Raw genomic sequence first — 17,874 nt, forward strand, 5'->3', positions numbered from 1 at the left:
TTCCTCCCCCACAACAGACACCCTGTGAGGTTGGTGGGGCTGAGAGGACTCTCACAGCAGCTGCCCTTTCAAGGACAACCTCTGCCAGCTCTATGGCTGACCCAAGGCCATTCCAGCAAGTGCAAGTGGAGAAGTGAGGAATCAAACTCGGTTCTCCCAGATAAGAGTCTGCACACTTAACCACTACACCAAACTGGCTCTACATTGTTTAGCCCAAAGTTATGTAGGAGCTTTATGCATTCATGATTCAACTACCCCCTTTCAATAGTATTGCTGGGTCATTTGCTAAGATTCCCTTTTTCAAATCAAGAATGTCCCTGCCCATTCCAGTGGCCTCTCTTGTACTTATTATCCTGCAGTGTCCTTATGTGCTCCAGTTTAGGCTAAAATGGATTATACCATGCCTTGAACTATGCTTCCACTAGTGACAAAGCAAAAAGTTCAGTTTCTCTTAGAGATTCCCAATGGATTTATTCTGTTGCTCAATTTCTAGAGGCTGCAGGGAAGTGTTGTTTTTAGACATCAGTTTTATTTAAGTTTTTCAGTTTTAATGTTCAAGATCTCATAACAGGCGATGAAAGAATGGACTGTGGGACACTTTTTCGTTTTCCGAGGCAGTACATTTGTAAAGCTTGTAGAGTGTATTTTGTGTATTTTTATGGCAAGGGCCCTGAGATTGCAGTGTGATTTCTCCCTGAGGAGGTTCTGCTCTTTATGATTGGGGGCATAGATCCTACTTTTAGCACAGTATATGAGGGAACAAATGCATGTACAAATACTCAATTTTATGCTGTGTGCCAATATATCTTTGTATCTCTTGCAACAGTAGCTGCTGTGAATAGAGCCAGCCCTAGAACTTTTGGCACCCTAGGCAGAAATCACTACTTCTATCCCACTCCTTCTATTCTATGGGCCCATAGGATAAAATGAAAGGATTGGGCCGCCTCTGTGGCACAAATCCAGAGAAGGGGTTTAAAGTTTAAAACCCCTTCTCTAGTGTCACCCCATAGCAGCGGCCTGATCCTTCCATTTTATGGGCCCATAAGCAAGAATGCACTCCATTCTATATCATGGGCTCATAGGATAGAATGACCTCCATTCTTTCCTATGAGCCGATAGGATAGAACGGAGAGATAGGGCCACCACTGGGGCACAACACTAGAATAAGGGTTTTAAACTTTAAACCCGTTCTCTGGGGTCATGCCATAGAGGTGGCCTGATCCCTCCATTTTATCCTATGGGCCCATAAGACAGAATGGACAACATTCTAGCCTATGTGCACAAAGGATAGAATGGAGGTGGGGGAGAAAGCCTCTCAGGAGACGCCTGAGAGGAGCGGGGGTGGGGAAGATCCTCTCTACACTTTTGCACCCCAGGGATGCAAAAGCAGGGAGAAAGCCCTTGTCCCTCTCAGGAGGCACTGTGGGGGGCAATTCTGGGAGGCGTGGGGGCGGGAAATAGATCTTCCTCCTATGTTTCCAGCCTTGTGCCTCCAGGAGGCACATGCAGGGATGACCTCCTGATTTGGAAGGGAGGCAGACCAAGGGCATCAGCCTGGAGTGCAAGCCGGGGCATTTGACTAGGGCACTGGGGGGGAGGGCCCAATTCAGTGCCCCCACCCACCTGGCAGCCTAGGCAAATGCCTAATTTACCTAGTGGCAGGGCCAGCTGTGGCTGTGAAAAAATGCCATGCACTCCAGAATTTTCAACGTTCATTATAATTTGGGCTATACTACAGGGTTGCTGTGAGGAAGCAATGGACATTCTTCAGGTTAATTGATACAGGAAAAGTAGCTCAAACTTGAATCAATTTTTGCAGGCTCAGAATAATCTGATGCTTTACAAATGTAAATAGTAGAAGCTGAGAAGCACAAAGAGAGAACTAGTTCACGCAGCAACTACAGTCACACCTTAAAAGAGCTAAATGACCCTAAGAGATTGTAAATTCTCTAGACATAGTGAAGCAGCTTTATTTACTTCTGACCAAGGAGGCACAAGCCATTAATGACTAAGGCTTTACCTAGGGACTCCATCTTGTCCACATGGCAAGGGACAATAGGAAGAAGTTCTAACCATAAGAAATAGGGCTGCCATCCCCCTGGTCCTGGTGGGGGTTCTCCCACTTTTGGGGGCTCTAACCCACTGCCAGCCAGCTGGCCGGTGGCCCACTCCCAAACATGGCTACTGGAAGCGACCTTCTCTCCCTCCCCCCCTGAAAGATTTTAAAGGGCCCTTTAGCAGACTGACAGGGAGAACCGATCAGCTGGAGGAAACTTTAGATCTTGCAGAAGGGAGGGAGGTAGAGTGGGTGAAATCCAGTGGGTGCAGGGAAGGAAGCCAGATCAGGAAGGCAGCTTCACCTCCCCAATTTGGCAGTCCTCCTCTTCCCCACTCACATCACCTTGGCAGGCATGTGGGGAAAGAAGCCAGATTGGTGGGGTTGGCTCGCCTCCCCAATCTGGCACTTTCTCCTCCTCCTCACTCGCTCCACCTTGCCTGGCGTGCAGGGAAGAAAACCAGATTGGTGGGACAGGCCCACCTCCTCTTCCCCGTTTGCTCCGCCATGGCAGGATGAACAGGGAATGCAGTCAGATCAGTGGGGCAGGTTCACCTCCCTGGCACTTTCTCCCCTTCCCCACTCACTCCGCCATGGCAGCACTTGTGGAAAGGGAAGCCAGGACTTTCTCCCTGCAAGAACAGGGGCCTCCCATGCGGAATCCAGGTGTATGGGGTGCTGGTTCTGAACATGACGATGTCACTTCAGTGTGACATCATCGCATTGAGGTGTCTCCACCCCCTCCAGGAATGCCCCCCAATGGAGAGACAGAGGGACCTGGCAACCGTAATAAGAACACTGAACTTTCACTACGTCCAGATATTCTAGCCTTTTGTATTTAAACATTGTTCAAGTTCCAAGAATACAGAAAGGAGATTGTATGTTTTCACCTTTTCTTTGTATCCTTTCTCAGCTTCAGTGCTTGAACAGACCATGTATCTTCCTTTTATTCATTTACTGAACTTTCTTATATTTTGAACACTGTAAGCCAGGGGTGTCAAACTCATTTGTTATGAGGACCAGATCTTCACCTTGTCGGGTCAGGTCATGAGTGTCATAAAATGTAATGCCAGGTAGAAGAGATATAAACTTTATGAAGAACACAAACACACACACTCAGCCTAATCCACCTCACTAGCTTATTGAACCTCAGCCAACAGAAGGAAGAGAGGCTTGGCTCAATAGCTGTGCAACTGAGAGAGCCTGGCAAAGCTAGCTCTCCTTCCCCCACTTCCTCCTCAAGGAAGCTTTGGTCTGTAGTTCCTGTGCGATTGAGCAAGCCTTGCCAAGCAAGTTGTGATGCAGAAGGAAGCCAGAGAGGGAGAAGGAAGCAGACAACAGTGAGTTGCTGGCGGGCCTGATAGGAGCCCTCCAGGGGTATGATTTGGCCCCTGGGGCACCCGTTTGACACCCCTTCTCTAAGCCTCATCTCTGGAAACACGCCATGTCTATTTGGTCTTGCTGTCTGCACTGAAGTAACAAGGAAGGGCAGCAGGTAAGTATAACAGCTCAAAATTGCAAAGTTTCAGTAGATCATCCTTGCACTAGCCTGCAGAAGTAAAATGGGAGGTGTAGCATTTAGGCAGAGCTTCTAAGTGGCAGCACAGGTTCAGGGTGATAGATATGCAGCTCCATTTAGGAGGAGATGCTCTCAGAGTTGCTGGTGGTAATAGGCAATATCCAGGGGGGTTTGTACTCCCCAAAAGGAAAGGAAAGGGGCAGCATCACCAAGCAGAGACCTGAGACAGCTGTAGGGTTTTCCAAGCTCCCAGAGACCTACCTGAAGGAACAGGGGGCCTTGTAAGTCTGTTTCTTCCTGACTGCTACTAAGGCAGCAGCACTAACAGACTCTGTTAAGCCTGCACAGATCTGCTCATTAAATTCACAACACACCTAACTGTGATATTGTGCAGCAACCCTGCAGAGGACCCTAAGAGCAAAATACTTAAGTACTTCCAGACATGACTGCCTGCTAGTTAAGATCTTCAAGCAGAGGTCATTCTCTGTGTGCCTCGGCCCTCAGAGGTGCTGTGAAGGGGAAGAGTCAACAGAAATAAGCTTGTACAACATGCACCTGGTCACCCACCACCTAACCTCTGGCTCAGCCAGGTGAAACTTCGTTTGACCCGGTATTTTTTCCAATGGACATGTTATCGGTAGCTGATTGTAAATTATTATTCATATCTTTTTCATGTTTTTATTTGTATATTTGCTTTATTTATTTATTTATTTATTTATTTATTCCGTGACTTATATCCCGCCCTTCCCACAAGTGGCTCAGGGCGGCTTACAACAAACAATAAAATCGGAACAAATTAATACATTTAAAATCAAGCATTTAAAACCTAAAAACCTTAAAATTTTACATTATACATTAAAACTATACAGTATAATCACAAAAATCTGGAATCTGAAAGCTACATTTGTCCAGTCAGGCGTAGGCTAACCGGAAGAGGGTCGTCTTACAGGCCCTGCGGAACTGAGTAATATCCCACAGGGCCCTCACCTCTTCCGGTAGCTGGTTCCACCACATAGGGGCCATTGTGGAAAAGGCCCTGTCTCTAGTTCTTTTGAGGCGCACTTCCTTGGGCCCGGGGATGGTGAGAAGATTTTGAGTCCCAGACCTCAGTACTCTCTGGGGAACGTGTGGGGAGAGACGGTCCCTCAGGTAGGCAGGTCCCAGGCCATATAGGGCTTTAAAGGTAATGACCAGCACCTTGTACCGGACTCGGTATATTATTGGAAGCCAGTGCAGAGCCCGAAGACCCGGCCGAATGTGCCCCCATCTTGGGAGGCCCAATAACAGCCGGGCCGCGGCATTCTGCACCAGCTGCAATTTCCGGGTCCGGCACAGGGGCAGCCCCACGTAGAGGGCATTGCAGTAATCCAACCTCGAGGTGACCGTAGCATGGATCACTGTTGTTAGGTCGTCGGGGTCCAGGAAGGGGGCCAACTGCCTTGCCCGTCTAAGATGAAAAAACGCGGACTTGGCAGTGGTCGCTATCTGAGCCTCCATATCTCATTTATGAGATGTCTGAGAAACCATGGGACTGAGTGGTTGGGTTTTTTTCCCTATAGGACCCAGATCTTTCAAATAAATAAATGAACAAAACAATGGATAAACAGAGTACCAGGAGGATTGAAGCCAGGTCTGGCTGCAGGCTTTCATATCATGTCCCTTACACTGCACCTATAAGAAGCTGCCTCTTCAGAATGTAGGGAACAGCAATGTGACGGAGAAGTAAGGAAAGTTCTCTTCTTTGAATTTGCTGTATTCATAGGAAAGTTGAATTCAGCCAACATTATGAGCTTAACATGTATTGTGTGAGAAATACATTAAGAAATTAGGACTTGAGACAAATCAGTGATCAGCACTGATAGATGAAGTTGCAATAAAGACTGGTACGCCTTCCAAGGAAGTTTGATTACATCACTACAGTAGGATTTGTTCCAGGACACATACAATGAAATGAGTTAAATGAAGTTGAGAACATAATTAAGACAATCATTATTACATGGAGGTGAAAAACATCTGACTAATTACCAAGGAACTCTATATAAAATAGAATAATTAAAATATACTATAGGATCTATTTAAGATAACAGAATATAGGAATAATACAAAATAGCCAAGTGATAAATAACCAATTGAAACATTAACAATGTGTGCAGGAAGGAATTAATTTTATTGAACAGATTGTTAAGAAATGAATAAGCAAGTATACATACTGAAATATTTATTTAATTAAAATCGCAATGAACAAAAAGGAGATTTAAAAAATCAGAAAATGAAACAATCCATGTTATAAAAGCAGAATAGATCATAATGATCTTCCCCAGAGAACTTAAATAAAAACAGAATAAATCAAAAAGCAAAGGAAAATTATCCCAGTTGCACATGGTTCCACTGTGCAGATTTTCTGATCCATTCTCTGAGGCCATGCTCAGAATTAACTATAATAGGCTTACCATATTTTGAAAATCAAAAAATAGGACATATTTTCTGATTTATGATTTCAAACAAGTGATTAGAATGACAAATCTCATTTTAAATACCCCTACTATTTAACTAAGCCCCATGGCGCAGAGTGGTAAAGCTACGGTACTGCAGTCAAACTCTCTGCTAATGCCCTGAGTTCAATCCCAATGGAAGCTGGGTTCAGGTAGCCGGCTCCAGGTTGACTCAGCCTTCCATCCTTCCGAGGTCGGTAAAATGAGTACCCAGCTTGCTGGGGAGAAAGTGTAGATGACTGGGGAAGGCAATGGCAAACCACCCCGTAAAAAGTCTACAGTGAAAACGTCAAATGGCTAGGAATGCCCCTAACTTGAAAAGAGGACATTTCATCCATTTTTTTTAAAAGAGCCCCCAAAAGGATGGACACCAAAAAAAGAGGACATGCCCTCTAAAAAGAGGACACCTGGTAAACCTGTTATAAAGATGCATTGTTTTTTGCTTGTGAACTGCCTCAAGCAGATCTCTGGAAAAGTGATATATAGACATCGGCATGAACCAAATTTGTGGTCTGTTCTGAAACGGTCCAGACCTTGGTGCTTTGTTTGGTTCATTTTTGCAGTTCATTTTCTCAGACAACCTGGTGCTGATTCAATCAATTCCTAGGAAATGCTGGGGGTGGACTTAGGGTGACCATAATGTCTGAAGGCCAGCCAGGGACACGTTGGGGGGGGGGGAGGTAGGGGTGTGCGCGCGCGAAGCGCGCGCGCCGCCGGAAACAGGAAGTGACGTCACTTCCGGTGACGTCACTTCCGGTGATGGCATGCCACCACAGGAAACAGGAAGTGACATCACTTCCTGTGACATCATTTCCCCGCGTCACCTGCCGGAAATGGGAAGTGACATCACTTCCTGTGACATCATTTCCCCCAAATGACATCATTTCCCCCAAATGCCACTGCCGGAAACAGGAAGTGACTTCACAGCACTTCCTGTGACATCCCCAAAAATCCCCCAAATATCACCGCCGGAAACAATTTTGTTCTGAAATCCTGTATATACTTCATCAGTATATGGGATAAGGCACTTTCTCAACTGTGCTGCATAATGCAGCCTATTTATTTTGTCCTGTTGGCTCTGTTGGCTCTATCTGCGCCACCTTCATCACTTTCGGGGTGTGGATCCCCCAGTGGGGTGCTCTCCCGACTCCCTCCGCCGGCTGTTTCTGATAGCCCTGCGCCCCCTCTTTCATTTGATATGTGTCCCGTGCGGGTGCCACCCTCCCGCCGGGAGATGCCGCAAAATGAGCCCCCTTGAGGCTTATAGCGGCAGGGCTCGGGGGAAGCGAGCTAGACTGCTGTTCTTTTGAGGGGTTATAGAGTGTTTCGAGCCCGTCCCTGTGGCATCGGTCCCATCGTTGTGGGGCCCAGGGGGCCGGCGCAGCGGCACGCCGAAGCAACCTGTCACTAATAACACAGGTCGAGATGCAGGACAGGAACCCGGAAGTGACCGACAGCCCTACCCCACCTTCCTGAGTAGTTATAAAATATTTGCCTACCATCTTCTTCTCACTTCTCACAGAGAGAACTCTAGCCTTCTGTGTTATACTTCTGAAGATGCCAGTCACAGATGCTGGCAAAACATCAGGTTCTACAATGCCAAGACCACAGCCATACAGCCTGAAAAATCTACAACTAAAGACAATAATGCTGGGAAAAGATGAAGACCAAGCATGTGATGGGTTGATTCAATGAAGAAACCCATGGCCCTCAGCTTGCAAGACCTGAGCAAGGTTGTTAACAATAGGAAGTTCTTAGGGTTGCCATAAGTTGGAAGTAACTTAATGGAAGTTAACACAGAGACAGAAATATCTGGCAGGGAAGCCAACTCAGCCTAGCTTGAAAAACTCTTGAATCAGCATTTTATGCCATTAAAGGTTTTTTGAATTTGAATCAGCTCATCTGGCCATGCCACGGTGACACTGAGACTAGACTACTGTAGTGCACTGTGCATTGCTCTCCCCACCAAACCAATTCAGAAATCCAGCTGGTGCAGAGTGCCATGTCGTGGCTCTTATAGGCAGCTAGATGGGGCATGCATATTACTGCCATTCTGCAGTCCTTCCAATGGCTGGCCTGTACGTGTGCCTTCTCCATTCTGGACCCTGCATATGGTGTGCCTGAGGTCAGAAGGCACCTACACTCCTGGCTTTCCACAAGCTAAGCTAAACTAAATTATTCCAGAGGGCTTTTCTATGCAAGCAATAGAATAGCACAGTTCAAAAGGCTTCACAAAGATACTTTGAAAAAGATTCCTTCCCTTCCCAGAACAAAATAGGGGTCAATTACACCTTTAAGATCAACTTAATTTTATTCAGAACGTAACATAGTAAAATTTCACTATTCTGCTATTGGGTTTTAATTTTGTACCACCTGGCATTCCAAACCCCACCAGCTATATGTGTCTGCTTACTGCACCTCATTCCGCGTCTGAAGAAGTGTGCATGCACACGAAAGCTTACGTTCTGAATAAAACGAAGTTGGTCTTAAAGGTGGAATTGACTCCTATTTTGTTCCACTACTTCAGACCAACACTGCTGCCTGTATGGATCTGCCCTTCCCAGAAAGAGCGGTGTCCAGACCTAACCGGGCTGGACTTCAGCCGGGCTGCAGTTAGTGACGTCCTGTAATGCAGCTCGACAGGGCTTCTCTGGAGTAACTCCGACCAGGGCTGTACTCCCACTGGGAGGAGAGGCAAACTGCTCTGGCTGGTCTCCAGAAAGCATTCTTCCTGATCGATTTGGAGTTCCCCATGAAGATAGCAACAGCAAGCCTTACCTCTGCCTGAAACAGCACCTGTGCTGAAAAGTCTGCTTTGCTCCCTCTCGGGTGAGGCTGATTCTAAGGTCGACTCGCTACTTTTCCGCCACGCTCATTCGCTGCAGCCCCTCCCGGAAGACGCGAGGAAACTCGAGGTGCTGGGCCTTACACTGGGGCCTAGGGTTGCCAAGTCCAATTCAAGAAATATCTGGGGACTTTGGGGTGGAGCCAGGAGACATTAGGGGTGGAGCCAAGATCAAGGCTGTGACAAGCATAATTGAACTCCAAAGGGAGTTCTGGTCATCACATTTAAAGGGACGGCACTCTTTTTAACTGCCTTCCTTCCATTTTAAGTAATGGAGAATGGAAGCACCTTCTTTTAGGGCTCTTAGAATTGGACCCCTTGGTTCAATCTTTTTGAAACTGGGAGGTGTTTAAGGAGAGACACCAGCTGCTATGCCAAAAATTTGGTGCATCTACCTCAAAAAACAGGTGCCCCCAAGCCCCAGATACCCATAGATCGATTCTCCATTATACCCATTATACTCCATTATGGGAACCAGTGTCCACAGGGCATAATACAATGCCCAGCAGACATTTCCCTCCTCCCCCCTTTCTCATAGCCCTGAAGCAGGGGATGGTCCTCAAACCAGGAGATCCCCTGCCCTCAACTGGGGATTGGCAACCCTACATTTCTTCCAGGGGAAACCAATCTCTATAGTTTGGAGATGGGAGCTCTCCAGGCCACACCTGGAGTTAGGCAACTCTATAAGAACCATACCACTGCAGTCTTGTTCCACCTATACTGGCTCTCAGTTTCCTTCCAGGGCCAATCAAATGTGCTGGTATTGATCTTTAAAGCCCTATATGACATGAGGCTGGTATGCCTTAAGGACTGTTTATTCCCACGCAAATCCCACGCAAGTTGAATAATCACACAAGTAGCTGTGTCTCTCTTATTTAAGGGGAAAGGGTACTGACTTAGCCTCTGTTTTGTTAAAATATGTAACTTTGGAAAAATTATTACAGTTGGTTATACAGCATGTGCTTATGCAGTAGCAGGAGAATAAGTTAGCAGGATGCAGCCTGTGAAACAACAATAGTCTGTGGGTCATGGGTGGAAAACTAATCCTTTCATAGAAATCAAACAAGAACAAACAAATATGCTACACCTTCATTCTCTGACATGAATATATCTAGAGTATACTATGCCCTAAGTATTTGCTTCACTTAGACACCCCTCTCCCCCAAAAAGGGGGGGAGATTTGCATCTAAAGGCTGTGGAAACATAACTGATAATTGATGGCCTCACTCACCTCACCTATGCTAAGTGCTTGACTGCACAAATTCTATTTAAGCCAATTGGGGGGAAAAGAAAAAGAAAACAGCTTATTTACCTCATTACCTTTCTCTTTTAAGTTCCAGAACACAAGGGACAGCTCCAGGAAGCTGCCCTCAGAAGGTGGCACCAAAGGGAATGTAAACATTTTAAATGGACAGCTAGATCACCAAGGAGGTGGAAAGGATAAGAAAAAGCTGGGGGAGGGGGTGGTCAGCTAGGGAATCCGAAAGAGTGGGAGGGTGGTGGAAAACAGCGTCCCAAAACGAGGTCAAAAAGAGGCTTCTAACAGGGAGGGGAAAGAAAACAAGAGCCTCTGTGCTGCCGGGATGGAAGGACAGACAAGATAAACGGATTCTGACCGGTGGGCAGAAAAAGCCAGTCACGGAAGTGCAGGACTGCCAAAAAAACAAAGGGGGGGGGGAAGCTCTCATTACACACGAAGGATGGCTGAGATTGAGGGAACGCGATTTTGGAGGAGGTAAATAAAGAGTTTTAAAGGGGGAAGACACAAATTGCAAGCATGAAGAGGGGCCCGTGAGCAAGGCGAAGGGAATGAATGCGCCTCAGCTGCTTTCCCTTCCCTTCCGTGCTGCCGTTACCTTACTCCGTCCTGGGTCATCAGCTGAGATTTTCCCCTGGTTTCCCCCCCCCCTCTCTCTCTTAAAGGTTTTTTTTTTTAAAAAAAAATGTGTAATGCTCCCCCCCTTCCTTTCCTCCCCCGAGGCCACAAGCAGAGATGCATCAAAGGGAATGGAACTATTCCAGGGAAGTGGTCAGCATAGCAGAGCTTGGCTGGCAAGCCTGGCCTGAGATCTAGAAAGCAGCCGCGACAGCGCGGCTGGGCCCTGCAAGCCAGGCTGGGGACTGGGGCTCTGGTAAGTGACTGCTGCAGGGAGGCTCAGCCGGCAAGCGCGCTCTACGACCTGGGCTCTGGGAACTGGCCGCTACAGCGCGGCTGGGCTCCGTGAGCCTGGCAAGCAGCTGCTTATAGGGAGGCTTGGTGCTGCGAGTCTGCCCTGCACGGGGGGGGGGGGGAAGCGGGCAGGGAAGGGTAGGCGAGGCCGCGGATTGCTCGGCGGCCTGGGCCGCGGCGCCCAGCCGCCCAGCAGGTTAGCAGGGGAGGGGGGAGGGCAGGGAAGGGCAGGCGAGGCCGCGGATTGCTCGGCGGGCCCAGCCGCCCAGCAGGCTTCGGCAAATGGGGGGAAGGGGGGAAGGCCACACTTACTGTAGTGTAGGGTTTTCCTCTTCTTCTCCTCTCTTTTTTCTTCTCTCTCTTTCTTTCTCTCTCTCTCTCTCTGCAATGGGCAAGGAAAGCAGATCGAGCTCCTCGTCTGCTGCCCAGCCCAGATCAGAGTAGGAGGAAGAGAAAGTACAGCGCGGGAAGCGGGGGTGGGCAGCCACGTCCCACGGACCAATGGTGAGGGCCCCTAGCTGCCTGCCACGCCCCCAGACCACTTCAAGACTGCTCCCTAGTGGCTGGGCAGGCTGGCAGGTAACGTGGAGCCCTCACCATTGGATCCATTTTAGCTAAACCGGGACTTTTAATGGTCCCGGTATAGCTAAGCCGGGAGGCGGGATTTGGGGCGCGGGGGAGGGACAATCCCGGGAGCCCGGGACGGTCTGGTCACCCTAGGTGGACTTCTGAGAGCCCTAGAAACACCCATAGCAGTTGTCCATAGTATGATTGGCAGGTATGGCAGCCAATCACAGAGCTCTCATTCTGCAGCATGAAGAGTTGTCATGAGAGCTGAAGCTGAGCGTTCCTGGGGGTACTGGATTTTGGGGGGGTTATCAGGCATTCGAAATCCAATCTTTACCAGATTTGGGGGGTGGGTGGAGAGTCTGCTGAAGACTCCCAGTGAGTTTTACACCTCCCAAACCAAACAAACCAATGAACCGTGAACCGGGTCAGAAATCAAATGAATCACAAGACGAAACGAGCCACCATTTTCCTTGGTTTGTGCCCATCCTAGTAGTATATATATATATATTTACTAAATAAATATGCAAGACCCTCAATAGCACTGAATATCATTTAGTAATAGTTAAAGCATGGAAAAGGTGTCATTTTGCCAAAGTACTAACTGCTAGAAAGTCTGTTGCCTGTTCCAGCAAGATATTATTTTGCTCCCTGAGCATAAAGGTTTTCCTCTTGGTATCTCCCTAGTGTTCAACCAAGCTCTTGGCAGGAGCCCACTAAATCCACTATGAACTTTTCTCTATAGCAGGGGTGGCCAACAGTGGCTCTCCAGATGTTTTTTTGCCTACAACTCCCATCAGCCCCAGCCATTGGCCATGCTGGTTTGGACTGATGAGAGTTGTAGGCAAAAACATCTGGAGAGCTACCATTGGCCACCCCTGCTCTATAGGCTTGTTAAATATTACAATGCAACACAATTTCTGTAGCCAAAAGGCGGGGGGGGGGAGTTTGCACCAGGTTCCAATTTATTTAACTCACTGAAATCAAGGCGCTGGATCCAGAGCCGCACAAGCAGTGTGCCATTAATGCAACAGAGTTTCCCATTTTTGCCACAACCACCACCACTCCTAAGAAGCTGTTCTGAGGGCCAGAAAGGGACCATCTGCATGGTAAACTGCAGCTGGGGCAGGAAGGGGTCATCCTGGCTAAAGTGGCTTCCTGCAAACCTAAAACATATTTACCTGGCGTCTCACTGAGGTCTGACTAACAAGCAGGGGATCAGGTTGCACCCACTCCTAACTTTGTGTTGGATCAGGACCTCATTGTTTCGGAGGTCTTTGCTTCAATGTGCTTTCTCTGTGAGTATACAGCTGCTGCAAAGCTCTGAAAATGGGATTAAAAAGTGAAAAACACACAGTCCTCTTTTCGAGAATGGGCATGTTTGCAGAACACAAAGAAAATGCAAGCTATAAGCAAAGGATAAAACAAACCTAATGGCTATTCTGCTTACCAAGGCATGAGTCGGCCAATTTTGGTCCATTTGCTTTTGCTAATAAAAAAGCCAGCAATGGGATCTGCAACCGCTCCACAAGCTTTCCCAACAAATACCACCAGAGAGGCATGAAATGGAGTGATCTGAAAGGCCAAAGAGCATAGCCTACTTTACACAAGGCTTCTGTGACAACACAATTAAACAGCACAAAATAACTTCCAATGAACCAGCTTTCAGTGCATTAAAACATGGCATGAATGTTGTTATTGTGCATTATGTGTGGGTATTTTGGGGGGGGTCATTTGTTCCTGCTTGACAGCCTTTAGCACCTACCAATATGTGTTGATGTGTACATATTTAAACATTTCTATTCTTTTCTTAACATATAATCAAAGCAGTTTTTGAATGGATACCGCCGTTATTCCATCATATTAAAGGAACAGCAAATTAGCTATGCATTTGCAGCCAACAACGCGGCACAGAGGTTCATAAACTGTGCACCCATGGAGAACTTGGCAGAGGACTGTGAAATAATAACAAAAATGGGAGGATAACTGAAGTCTTTCCAGAAGAAAAAAGAACAAATATTGAATTAAAACCCACACTCTTGTGCAGCTTTAAGTGTTGCTTAGTAGCAAGTTGGAATTGCTACTTTTTGCACATGGGCTTGTTGCTAAAATACTGCAAATCAAAAAACTATTCAAGGCTCTATTTCATCAGTTTTTTTACAGGAACATACAGCTCAGCTAAAGTACTGAAGAAATTTTAATTCTGAGTCCTTTCAGGAAACCTCCCACAGCAAGTACACAAATATGGCAATCTGCAAAAGACAAGCAATACAAAATGTTTAAGAATCTCTGCTACAGAGTATTTGAGAGTTTGATTCAGACATTCAGCATGATAAAAGCGATCTTTTTAAAAATCAAGCAGTGTTTTTACAAATCTACACTGCCAATCAAATCTCCAATGACAAAAGCCACACTTGGCCACAACCACTTTCTAAAAACATCTGGCGGGCACCAGGAAAGGTGTCAGCAGGCACTGAGTTGGGGACCCCCACTCTAAGTTGTGCCTGTAGCATGATGAGGCAGTTTTAAGTTTTCTGAATTGTAGGTTACCTGAGCAATCTCTAGGAGGTAGATCTGCAGAAAAAAGGCAGTGGCGCTGCTGGCAACTTGATTTGGAGCCCCTCCAATGGCGTAGCACAGCTTGCTGCACACTGAGAGTTTGTCTTCATGTCTGGGCTGGAAAAATAAAGACAAAATCACAGAATGGCTGTGATCGCACACACTAAGGGCCTTTTCACACTTACCGGTAGAAACCGGAAGGGAGTCGGTATTGTGCCGCTTGCAGTAATCCGAGACAGCGATGGGAGTTTTCATACACATGTTTTTTTCCCTGGTAGGGTTCCGTGATTGAAGCATGATTGAAGCGAGCCATTTCACACTGTTCCGCTCTTATCTCGCTTCCACCAGCGCCAGCCGGTTTCACGCCGTTTTTCGCCCACCGGCGCGCGCGATCTCTGGCTTTTTTTTTTTTGGAACGTCAGTTTAGATCGATATAGCGATATATCGCTATATCGACCTGTCAATAGGGATCTCAACAGAGCCTAGCCATCCCTATGGTGGTGCTGTTTTGACAGGTCGATATAGCGATATATCGCTATATCGATCTAAACTGACGTTCCAAAAAAAAAAAAGCCGGAGATCGCGCGCGCCGGCGGGCGAAAAACGGCGCGAAAACTGCTCCCGGGTTAGATACTGGACATTTCACACAGCACCCCATAGCGATTTCAACCCGGGAGGAGGGGTTGAAAAGTGGAAGAAGCTGCTCTTTGTTTGTGACGACTCAGGCACGCCTCACTACCGGGACAGCCGCGGGAGTGTGTGAAAAGGTGAGAGTATTCCGGTAGCAGCCAGTTACTGAATCGGGTCTGTCTGAAATGCCAGCAGAAACCCGTTACTGTTCAGTAACTGGCCAGCTGCTATACCGGAATACTTAGGCTGTGTGAAAAAGCTCTAAATAATGCACTTTCAACCCACTTTTCAAAGCACTTTCCAACTGGATTTTTACTGTGTGAACTGGTGAAATCAATTTGGAAAGTGCATGGTGGTAGGAAGCTACTGGTCTTTGAAGAGGAACAAACAAATTCCCAGACACCTCTGCCTACAAGATGCTTCACTTTCCTGGACTTTTATCAACTGTAAGTATGTATATACACCTCCTGTTGCCATGTTGCAGTTTCAGAGAAAATATCCAACGTTATCCTTAATTTAAGCAGGCAAATATTTCTTTCAAAAACAAAATTGTAACCTGACTAATTTAGACATGAAAATACTATTCCAGTGGGTTCATTTTGAATTTTAGTTTCTTATAGAAAAATTCAAGTAGGTCTGAAGTAGTAGAACAAAATAGGAGTCAAGTGCACCTTTAAGACCAACTTCGTTTTATTCAGAATGTAAGTTTCGTGTACTCTAAGCACACTTCATCAGGCGAGGAATCCGGTTCAGTGAGCAGAGTATCTTTCACTGCACCGGATTCCTTGTCTGATGAAGTGTGCTTAGAGCACATGAAAGCTTACGTTCTGAATAAAACTAAGTTGGTCTTAAAGATGCACTTGACTCCTATTTTGTTATAGAAAAATTGTAAGCCTCCCATCACCTCAATATGTCAGAGACTTATACATTACTGGATACTGCACTATTGTAGCCATTCACCTCCTAGTTTTCCCTGTCCAGGCAGGGAAATCCAGGAGGTGAGCAACTTACAACAGTGCAACAGCAAACAATGCATGGATCCCATCAGTCGCTGTTTCTTTTAGAGTGGCTGCTGCTCCTCCCTCCACACTTGCATTCTAAGTGGTTTGAAAGTGTATTATTTACCCTGTGTGTTCACATATGAATATTTTGCAATAACATACAGGACAGGCTGAAGCACAACATTTCAGCCAGCTAGAGACTCGGCCATTTTCTACATGACAACTCTTTTCATGTGGCTTTCCCTTTATTGATGCAGCACGCTAGCAATGGAACTTCCATGCGATGAGTTTCCCTGTATTTCCCCTGCCCTAGCCTAGTGGTAGCAGTCATCATGAGGGAGGGTTGCTAACTCTGGGTTGGGAAACACCTGGAGATTTTGGGGATGGAGCCTGGAGACTGTTTGGAGAGGGGCGGGACTTCCAGTGGGATATAATGCCATAGAGTCCGCCTTCCAAAGCAGCCATTTTCTCCAGGGCCTCTGTAGCCTGGAGATCAAATTTAATCTCACTTGGAGGTTGACAAGCCTAACAATGAGGGGCTTTTTTGAAGTTTTTTCTTTTTTTACCGGCAATTGACACAGTGATGTACCACTATATCAGCATATGGATATGTCAACTGGTGGTGGAAAACTTCTGTCAAGTTGCAGCCAACTTATAAAAACCCCGTTAGATTTTCAAAGTTAGAAACCAAGAGAGGTGGTTTGCCGTGGCCTGCTTCGGCACAGCAACCCTGGACTTTCTTGGTGGCCTCCCATCCAAGTACTAATCAGGACTGACCCTGCTTAACTTCTGAGATCTCATGGGCAGGGCCAGCCCTTCCATTAAGCAACTGCCTAGGGCACCAGCCTTCTGAGGACACCAGATTGGATGCTTCCCACATGATCTGGTGACATCATCAGAGCAGTGGGGGGGTGCCAGAAGTTAGCCTTGCCTAGGGTGTCAGACAGTCTAGGGCCAGCCCTGCTCATGAGATCAGGTTAGCCTAAAAAAACTCAACCACCCCATGTGGTGTGGAGACGCAATGGCTGCTGGGGCAAGGGGGGGAAAGGCACTGATAGGTGTGAACTGGACTTTCCTGCCTAGATGGCTTTGTGGCGATCCATCCCCCAAACAATGCAGTAATGCAGGTTTTGGAAAGATTTCAGGGAAGGCAGGGAAAACTTAGGTGGTGTGTGTGAGGAAGTAGGGGACAATAAACCCACCTCCCAGTAGCATCTGTGCCAGAACAAACAAGCCATGTGTATGAGGCCATTTTCCAATATGTATGCCATATAAACTAATAATATATTTAGTACAAACATGAATTGCTGTTTTATGGTGGCTTATTCCATAGGCTGCCCTAGAGTTGTTTTTTAAAAACCCTGAAATTTATTATTGGCTGGATCTAGACCAATTCCTCACTAGCAGTTGCTCCACCCGGGGGCTTCTGCTTTCTCTGGCTCAAGCGATTTGATTCCCCACCAGTTGCTGTGTGGGCATGTTTTGACCTGCAGCTCCCTCCAGTTTTCCTTGCAGCTTCCTGATCTGTTTTTTTTTTTATATATTAGGACGCCATAAGGGAAATTGGAGGGAGCTACGGGTCAAAATGTGCCCACACAGCAACTGGTGGGGAATCGATCACTTGAGCCAGGGAAAGCAGAAGCCCGGAGGTGAGAAACTGCTAGTGAGGATTCGGTCCTAAACTTTTTTAAAAAAAATAAGGCATCACTACAAATGTGGTAAATGTAGATTAGCCTCTGTGCCTCTGTGTGTGTAATAGTGCCATCGAGTTACAGCTGACTTATAGAGACCCCAGGAAAGGACTTTCATGGCAACTGAGAATCAGAGGTGGTTTGCCGTTGCCTTTCTCTGTAGAGTCTTTCTTAGTGGACCCCTAGGAATGACAAGAGAGGCTCTCAATAAACTTAGAAGGGTGACACTCTGTTTAGGATCGCACTGCTCACAGAAGAGGGGGGAAAGCGATTTTTGCTAACTCTCCCTTCTCTTTGCAGTTCCACTCTTCAACTATTATGTTACTGGCCAGGTGGGGGGTCCA

At 46.8% G+C, this 17,874-nt stretch overlaps 1 protein-coding gene across 1 annotated transcript in view; it reads right to left on the reverse strand.

Annotated features, from left to right (window-relative positions):
- Positions 1-13,308, reverse strand: part of MFSD2B (MFSD2 lysolipid transporter B, sphingolipid) — a 45,689-nt gene extending 32,381 nt beyond the window's left edge. The window contains exon 1 of the mRNA XM_060258057.1: positions 13,100-13,308. Within this exon, the coding sequence (XP_060114040.1) occupies positions 13,100-13,107 (8 nt within the window). The 5' untranslated portion in view covers positions 13,108-13,308. The remainder of the gene's footprint in view (positions 1-13,099) is intronic.
- Between the last annotated feature and the right edge of the window lie 4,566 nt (positions 13,309-17,874).

This window comes from Heteronotia binoei, chromosome 1 (genome assembly GCF_032191835.1).
Source record: "Heteronotia binoei isolate CCM8104 ecotype False Entrance Well chromosome 1, APGP_CSIRO_Hbin_v1, whole genome shotgun sequence".
NCBI classification, from domain to species: domain Eukaryota; kingdom Metazoa; phylum Chordata; class Lepidosauria; order Squamata; family Gekkonidae; genus Heteronotia; species Heteronotia binoei.